This window comes from Ailuropoda melanoleuca, chromosome 2 (genome assembly GCF_002007445.2).
Source record: "Ailuropoda melanoleuca isolate Jingjing chromosome 2, ASM200744v2, whole genome shotgun sequence".
NCBI lineage: Eukaryota > Metazoa > Chordata > Mammalia > Carnivora > Ursidae > Ailuropoda > Ailuropoda melanoleuca.
This window is the reverse complement of record NC_048219.1, coordinates 191,279,944-191,288,344: the sequence shown is the minus strand read 5'-3', so window position 1 is coordinate 191,288,344 and position 8,401 is coordinate 191,279,944. Positions and strand designations below refer to the sequence as shown.

Sequence of the window (8,401 nt, the reverse complement as noted above, 5' to 3'; positions counted from 1 at the left end):
CTCTGTCCCCCGCGGGGCCCCGCCCCCGGCCCGCCGCTGCCCAGCCGGCTCCGAGGGGTCCGCACGCCGCCACCCAGGGCCCGCAGGTGCGCCCCGCCAGACCTTCGGGATTCCGCGGATTCCTCCACCACTCACCGCCCCGCCCGACGGCAAATCGCGACTGTCCCCACGAAAGCCCCAGGCGGTTCAGGGATGGCTTCTGGGTCGCAGGGTGGGCCGACCGCCCTCCGACGCCCGCGCCCTCCAGCACCTCCTTTCCGCACCGCGATGACAAGCCCCGGGGGCGCAGATGCCCAGCCTACGGGCGGGGGCAAGAATTCCGGGCATTCCTGTTCGATTCCGCCGAGCCGGATTAAAACAAAGCGCGAGAAGATTCCTAATAGGTCACCTGCTGCACCGCAGGGTCCGTAAATCCCCGCCCGGGCCGCGGCTTCCCCGCTGGGCCGCTCGTCGGAGTCGCCGGGGGCAGCTGTTGAAAACACCTGGTCTCGCGCCCACTCCCTAGGGTCGCAAGTAACCCGCCTGGGGTGGGGCCTGGACGCGAGCATTTTCCGAGGCGCCCTGGGGGGCTTTTCAGACAAGCTGCGGGGCTTGTGGCCTGTCCGAGAGGATTGAGCTCTGTGCCTGGCCTCGCCCGGAAGGTGTAAAATTTGTTCCAAGATGCCAGTTTTGTGTTATTTATACTTGCAAAAAATTGCATTCCACTCCATTATATGTCTGTTCGTTTTAATATAAAAACAATTGTTAGAGGAATTTTCAGAAAGATTTAAATTTATAATTCGTACAGATATAAAAATGACCTTGAGGTAAAAATTTAATTTTATTCACCTGAGGGCAAGCGGATGCGACAGCTGGTTCACAGGAGACATTAAAAAGCACAAATTTATATGGAGTGAAGGAATTGAATTCCAAACGGAGGCAAAACTGGTTTTTCCACAGGGGGGGAGAGAAGCCAGAGTAGCCCTGGAGACACGTGTTTCCCTAGCCATCAGAACCTACAATTTAAAAAAAGTGCAAAATAGCTCAAGGACAATGAACTGGGCTAGGAGCGCACAGCTTGGGGGTTGTGCTTTAAATTTAAAGCTTAGTGTATTTTTGAAACAAGTTTTTCTTCACAATATTTTAAGTAACTATCTGGGGAAAAAAATTTTTTTCTTACAGTGCTAATACTGCTGGGCTCCCCCAAACACCAAAATACCAGATTTCAAATCACTCATTGGATATAACATTTTTCTACTATTTGGTCTTTGGGGCAAAATTCACAAATACACCGGGCAGTTACTACTGAGGGAAAAGGGAGCAGTTGAAGCGCTTGAGAGACAGTAGGTTGAGGGGTTAAGGAGCACAGATATAATTTCAAGTCCTGCCCTGTCACCCAGTAGCTGTGGCACCCTTCTCCTGGGAGCTTCTGTTTCTTCACTTGACTGTGGTGTATAATGGGGTTCCAGAAGCTTCTGTCCCTGCTCCTTTTCAGCCTGAGTTGACAGAGTAAGTCACCAGGGAACAGGCTTTCTTTGTTCAGGCTAGGTTCTTTGAGTGGTCTCCTATAGTTATGTAAACGTGGCCCAGCGGGCCCCCATGGCTACCCCTTCTCAAGCCCCCTTGGAATGCAGAGCTCGTGGCTGGGTATGAGGGGAAGCATGTAGTATTCAAAGCCCAGGGCCTTTGGGGAGGAAAGGGTTTGAGACCCATCTCCCGGTCAGCCTGCTCCCCAGGATCAGGTTGAGGAGGGACTAACACGGTTAAGAGAAGGATCTCTTTGTGTGTGAATTGTGGGCCCCCCTACGGCGTGTGCCCGGAAGGCAGCATCTGAGAACGCGCCGGACGGTGCAGGCCCACGTTCCACAGCGCCACCGTGTGGAGGAACAGGCAACCGCTGAAGAGGGCGGCTCAGGTTTTCCGGACAGTTGGAGACTTGTGGACTTGGGACTGCGGAAGCCCTTGAAGTTCTGTACAATTTGGGAGTGAGTGGGCTCCAAGAGGAAGAAAAAATAATTTTTCTGAGACCTCCATGGAATAAAAGACAGATAAACAAACGGAAGCTTAGCGACATGCGTACCTTCTGTATGCATGGGCGATACCTGGGAAAACCGAGTCAAACTCCACAAAATGGCCAAAGCCACCACCCTAAATCCCATCTTCAGCTAAAGATTAAAGATGTTGGGGCAGATTGTGTGTGTGTGTGCGTGTGTGTTGGGTAGGGCTAGTCACTTATGGGAGGTTACCAGGAAAAGGACAGCAAACCCACGTAAGGTTGTTAGGCAGATTTCAGATGTTATGATTCTGATACAGAGCCGTCCTCCTCTTCCCTCCTCTTCCCGGTGTGGAGAGGGAGACCCAAATGGAGATTTCTTTTACAAGTTTAAATGCCCCCTACAAAAGGGTCACATCTAACCCAGTTTTCAGAGCTTCTCCTGTGTCTGCTGTTTCTTAAAAATAACCAGCTCAAGATAATTTTCATGCCAAAGAGGCATATTTTGGAATGACATATTCTACTTCAATTTTCTGCCAATAAGGGCACAGGAGGGACTCGAACTCCATCAGTCCACGACAAACATTCAAATGTATCTGTGTTTGTACCCTCAGTGAAGGTCATACCCATTATACATGTGAAATGCCAGGCAAAGTGAATAAGCTCCATAAAGTGGCCTTTTTGCCATCACTGTTACTGGGAAGCAAGACTCTAAGACCTGAAAGGCCACTGGGTCTGTTTCCCAAAATGATCAGCAACAGACCTTGGAAAGGCCAAGGTCATACTCCTTGGAGGCAGCCAGGTTACACTCCCAGGCAGATGGAGGAAATGAGGGCCAGGTGGGTGGAAGGGCCAGAGCCAGGCCAGGAGCTGGCTGAGGGCTGGTCAGCTGGGGTGCCCTCTGGGCTGGGCCGTTCTTCTAGACAGCTGGCTTAGGGTGGGCAGGGTCTCAGCAGTTCCAGGTCACCAGCCCCTTCTTTTGTGAAGCCCTGTTCCTGCTGAGGGGACAGAGGAGCCAGGGACAGTGGTGGGGAGGCCTTGGGGCCATGTTCCATGTTCCCAGACTGATGTTCCTGGGTCCTGGGACTGGCTGCCTCCCCTTGCCAAAGGGACAAGGGGGACTGGGGTCAAGGGCATGCTTCTAGGGTTCCCATCTTAATCTTGTTTGTTCTTGGCTCTGGAAGCTGTGATGAGTCCTCAGTGCCAGCAGAAAGCATCCTAACTCTTAGCCAGACGAGGTTTTTTACCAGGATGTCCCACCCCATCCCTCCCAACTCCACACTGTCCACACCAGGCAGCCGGCTGCTCCTCCGGACGCCCCTGTTTTGCTCTTCTGGGCTGTTGCACATGTCCCCAGCCTGGGAACCCTCCTTCCCCTTCTACCACAGGAATGCCACTCCTCCTTCGAGACAAAGGTGCAGTGTCACACCCAGGGCTGAAGCCTGTTCCCCACCTTGTGCTGGGGTGCCTGTTACACTGGTCCCCTTTGGTGGGCTCCCGACCTTCCTCCCTTCCTTCTGCTGTGCTAATGCCGGCGCCCCACTTGTCTGCCAGCTCTGTCTGCCTAGGCCTCGGCCCCTGAGGTCTGAAATGGGATCAGGAGCAAGGCTGCCCATGGGGCCCACGGCTGAGAAGTTCCCATGCTGGGAATGCACAGTCTCCACTGAGAGCTCCCTTTCCTGGGGCCCAGCTGGAGACACCAGTGAGCCCCGAGGAAGGGAGTGCACACCCAGGGCTCCTGCTCCTTGCCCCTTTGCTCTCTCAGGATCAAGTCTGAACACCTTCCTGAAACCCAGAAGGCCTCACAGGCCCTGCCTCCCTCACGGGCTCCTGACCTTCTCATACTGGGCCTGACCAGCCCCCACCCCCTCCGTTAGCCGCCATGTTTCTCCCCCACAGTAACTCCTCCAGGAGCCAGCTCTCTAGACTCTGGCCCTTGTGCTCTCTGCTTTAATCCTGGCACGTGCCTCCCTCTAAAGCCCTTCAAGGGGTCCTTGTGGACCCAGCAGCCAAGGGCAAGAACAAGCTGTGTCTTCAGAAATCTCTGGCAACCCCAGCCCCAGACTCTTTCTGATGGAAATGGTGACGGGAAGTCACACACCAGAAAAAACCAGCCCCCTTTTATTGAGAAAACAGAGTTGATCCCTCAATCCTTTCCCAGGTGTCTCCACCCTGATATGAGGGGGCACCCTTCTGCGCCCATCCCCAAGGACGCCTGAGGGTTCACTCCATCCCTTCACAGGGGCCCATGCTGGTCTGCTCAGACCCTGGAGAAGTAGGCAGGCAGGGAGGGCAGGGTTCCGGAGGGGGACTGTAACAGGCATGGGGGTGCCCTGGGTGGGGGGGTGGTGAGTGGCCGAGGGAGGTGGTATCTTGCTGGAATGAGGGAAGGGAAAGGAAGAACACCACATCTCCCGAGGCCTGGCACTCTCTCCCTCCAAATTCTTCATAAATAAAACTTCACAGTAATAGAGGAACGTCCACCTCCAGGGCCAAACCGGCTGGTTTCCGGCTGGGGAGCCAGGCCTCGGTGGGACCGCACGAGGGCCCTCGGTGGGTTGGGCAGCACCGTGACTGCGGGGGCTGGAGCACTGCTCTCTGGCCCTGTGTCGGGGGTGGAGTGGGGCTGCAGCCCATCGGAGGTTCTGAGCATTGCTGAGGTAGTCAGGGCGGCCAGCCGCACTTCCAGACAGGGGCTGATGGAGCATCACAGGACACAGCCAGGAGTGAAGCCACCTGCGAGCAGAGACTGAGCAGTGACTCCAGGCAGGATTGGGGGCGGGGGTGGTGCTGAGGGCCTTCCGAGCTTCCATCTCCTGGAGACCCAGGGGCATGGGCCGCGGGGTCGGAGGGGAGGGCCTGTGAGCCTGCACAGGGATGAGCTTCTCCTGAAAGGGCAGCTTGGGACCGTGGGGGAGACCGAGGCATTTCATGGGAGAAGGAGAATCTTCTCTGTGAAGACAAGAGGCCGCCACTGACCCATCCAGGGCCAGGCCTAACCCGGGTACCTGAGCACGGGGTTCCTTCAGAGACCGCCAGGTCACAGGGAGCCAGGCAGGGAACCCAGGTCAGGAGGGCTACCAGCGGCCCACGGCCTCGCTCCCAAGACGATCTTCCGCTGGCGGGACAGCTGCAAACGTTCCCGGGCCTCAGCTCCACTTTCTGGGTAACGTGCAGGCAGGGAGGCCCCCTCTGGCTAACTGCGCCCCATCACACCCATGGGCACACGAAGCCCCAGCCCCCCCACTGCCCCGCGGGGGGCCCCGGTCTCTGTCCTGGCATCGTGGCTCCAGCCCCCCGCTGCCTGGGGCTCGGGAACACGCGGCCCTGCCTGTCCCCGCGGTGCGGCCGGGGTCAAAGCACCTGCAGCCTGCGGGCGCACGTCAGATTGCCGTGCACCAGCCCCCACATGGCCAGCAGCTCGGCGGGCGGCAGCTTGTGCACCACGAGCATGGAGCGGAAGAAGCAGGGCTCCTTGTTCATGCGGCTGTTGCGGTTCCGGGAGATGCCGAACGTCTTGAAGCCCTCGTGCGCCGTGGGCTGCACGCTCAGCACCTCCAGACACATGCCCAGGAAGACGTCGTCGATGGGGTAGAGCTCCAGGGTGTCGCAGGCGCGGTGCAGGCGCCGGGCCAGGCCGCCGGCCATGAGGAAGCCGCCCCCGCCCGCGTACGGTGGGTAGCTGGCCTTGCTGTACAGGACGCCGGGGATGTAGTACTTGTTGTCCTTCTTGCGGATGGGCCGCGCGTGCTGCAGGACGTCGCCCACGAACAGGTCTTCCTGGGGCTGCCGGTCAGCCAGGAACTCGAGCAGGTTGGTGGGGTTGACGAAGACGTCATCGTCGCCCTTGAAGATGAACTGGACGTGGGGGCAGTAGATGTCGAACCACTTGAGGAAGTGGATCTCCTTGAGGGTCAGGTTGAAGAAGCTGTCCAGGAAGTCCCACTGCAGGATGTCGCCATAGAGCCTGTCCTCGTAGGCCAGCAGCTGCTGGTAGTGCGCGCGCTCCTCCTGCTTGGAGGCCGTGCCCAGCAGGAAGAGCGTGCGCACGGCGCCGCGGCCCGACTCCTGCTCCCGGCCCCAGGTCTGGCGGATGGCCTCGCGGCGGTCGTGCTGCGTGATGACCGACTTGACCACCACCAGCAGGTAGACGGCGCCGCTGCACTTCTCCGGGTGGTTCAGCAGCATGGGAAAGTAGCGGCAGTGGCGGTAGGTCAGGAACTGCTGGAAGTGGGGCTCCAGGCCCTGGAACCAGGGCTGGTGGGTCAGGTTGATATTGGCTGAGCAGTTAGTGGTGCTGATGTCCCAAGTCCGGGGCCCTGGCGGGGCCGTGGGCGTGGGGGCAGCCGCATCCTTGGTGTTCTTCCAGAAGCTGTTGGGGTTCACCAGGTGTCCGCTTGGGTTCTGGGCCTTTTGTAGCTCTAGGGTGGGCGGCGGGGGCTCTTGAAGAAACTGGTGGGGGGTCAGACTGCGCTGGAATACCGTGACGGCCACAAGCAGGGCCAGGGACAGGCACACACTCTTGTAGACGGTTTTCTTCCTGGGGGTGGGGTGGGGATGGAGGGTGGTACAGAGGAGAGAGGAAAGGATGAGTCCTCTGTGACTTGTCTGGAGCTGCAGTGGGCACGGACTCCAGTCCCGAGGCCCCTGAGTGGTCAGAGGAGGGTCCTGCTTCCTCTCCGGCCCTGCCCTGCCTCTGCCAGGACCAGGGGACCCACGCAAGCCGTGCAGAGTCGGGCTGCCTGGGTTTACATTTTGACTCCATCACGTACAAGCAGAATGACTTTGAGTGGGTCACCCTTAACGTCTCCAAACCGTGATTTCTTTTTCCCTTCAATGAGGATAACAAGGAACTGGAGCACCGTCTAAGGAGCCAGGCTCACAGTGGGTATGCAGTCAGGGGAGTGTGCTGAGTCTATAAGGACGACCTCTGGTGGAGATTTCTGCCCGTTCCCCAACCCCGGCAAGTGGCCCTGTTGGCTTTCATTTCCCCGTGCAAAGCTGATGAACCATTGGTGTGAACCATGGGGAGGGGCAGGCACAGGGCTTGCTCTGCAGCCTGGGAGCTCAACAAACTCTGGGGGACTTGGGGGAGAGGCTCTAATGTGGGAGCTGAAGAAGTCTGTCCCTTCCCCTTCCACCCCATCCATCTGACCCGATGCAAAACTGCCCGCATGGCTGATGGAGGCCTGAGAACGGGGCCAGCGTCTCCTAGTATGACTGCCGCCCTCTTACCACTGCCCTCAGTCTGGGCCCCAGTCTCTTAACATCCCGTTAGGAGCTCTACCACCCTGGGAAGGGAACACATTTGGACCCCCACTCTCCAGGGACCCTCCTTGCCCAGAGAGCCCCTACCACACCCATTTCAGAAGCAGAAATTAAAGCCTTTTGCAGGAGGTCCTGGCAGACCCAGGGCAGAGGCGGCGGGGATGTCCCCAGGACCCTCTCTCCTCAGCTTACACTCTGGAGGTGGCCAGGCCTCCTGCCCGGGTCTCTCTTGTGGAGACACAGGGGTTGAGGGCCCTTGGGGAACAGGCAGGCTAGAAGTGTGGCCTCACAGGGCCAGGCCAAGAGGGAGACAGCCCTGACCTCCAGGGGGAAGCTGCAGGGCCAGGGCAAATGGAAGAAACAGACTACAATGTCTGTCACAGGGACTCAGGAGAAGCCTGGGGTGGCCCTCAGGACTGGCCGGTTGAAGATGCAGGCACCCATGGCAAGTGACCGTTGAGCCCCCTGGAGCCACATTTTCCCATGGGGTCCCAGGGTTTCCTGTGTATGCGGTAGGAGGAAGACTGGGTCACCCCAAGTGCTGGAGTGGGGGGTGTGAATCTGGACTCAACCCTCCCAAAGGGGACAGCAGAATGTTCCAGGTCAGGGTCTCCTGCCCTGGTGGTTTCAGCGAAGCACCCCTTCCGCCCAGTTGGGGAGGTCCAGACTGGAGGAGGTCCCGCGGGGGTCACCCCAGGGGAGGGGGATGCGGCGGGGGTACCCCTCCGCTCCAGGCGGGTCCACCTGCACTGCCCCACTCCATTTGTAGGACAAAAGTCCCAGAGGGGAGGAAGGAGAAGAGGACCGGGGAGAGGTGCGGGACCGGAGGCTCTAACTCCCCGGGAGGAAGGAGAGCCCCTCGGGGGTGGGGGTAGAGGACGCGGGGACGGGGTTGCCAAGGACGCAGGAGGCCCTAGGAATGGGGGACGGGACCCAGTTGCCCGGAGAGTCCTTGGGTCCCCAAAGCCCGGGGTCCCTGAGGGGGATCAGGGTGCCTCGGGGCCCGGGCCCAGGGGAGCGGAGGGGCCGCCGGCGAGGGCAGCGCGCACGGGCCCGGATGGTCCCGGCCCCGTCCGGTTGGTTCGGGCGCCGCGCACCGCCGGGCATCCCGAGCGCCGCCGCCGAGCCCGTCCGTTCCGGGAAACTGAGGCCAGCCCCAGG

The 8,401-nt window shown here is 59.2% G+C and overlaps 1 protein-coding gene across 1 annotated transcript in view; it reads right to left on the bottom strand.

Moving 5' to 3' along the window:
• Positions 1 to 2,175: 2,175 nt before the first annotated feature.
• B3GNT7 (UDP-GlcNAc:betaGal beta-1,3-N-acetylglucosaminyltransferase 7) overlaps positions 2,176 to 8,401 on the bottom strand; it is a 6,751-nt gene continuing 525 nt past the window's right edge. Inside the window, exons 2-4 of the mRNA XM_034642663.1 lie at positions 8,290 to 8,384; positions 7,433 to 7,512; positions 2,176 to 6,731 (exon numbers count right to left, since the gene is read on the bottom strand). Coding sequence (XP_034498554.1) covers positions 5,327 to 6,731; positions 7,433 to 7,512; positions 8,290 to 8,384 — 1,580 coding nt within the window. The 3' untranslated portion in view covers positions 2,176 to 5,326. The remainder of the gene's footprint in view (positions 6,732 to 7,432; positions 7,513 to 8,289; positions 8,385 to 8,401) is intronic.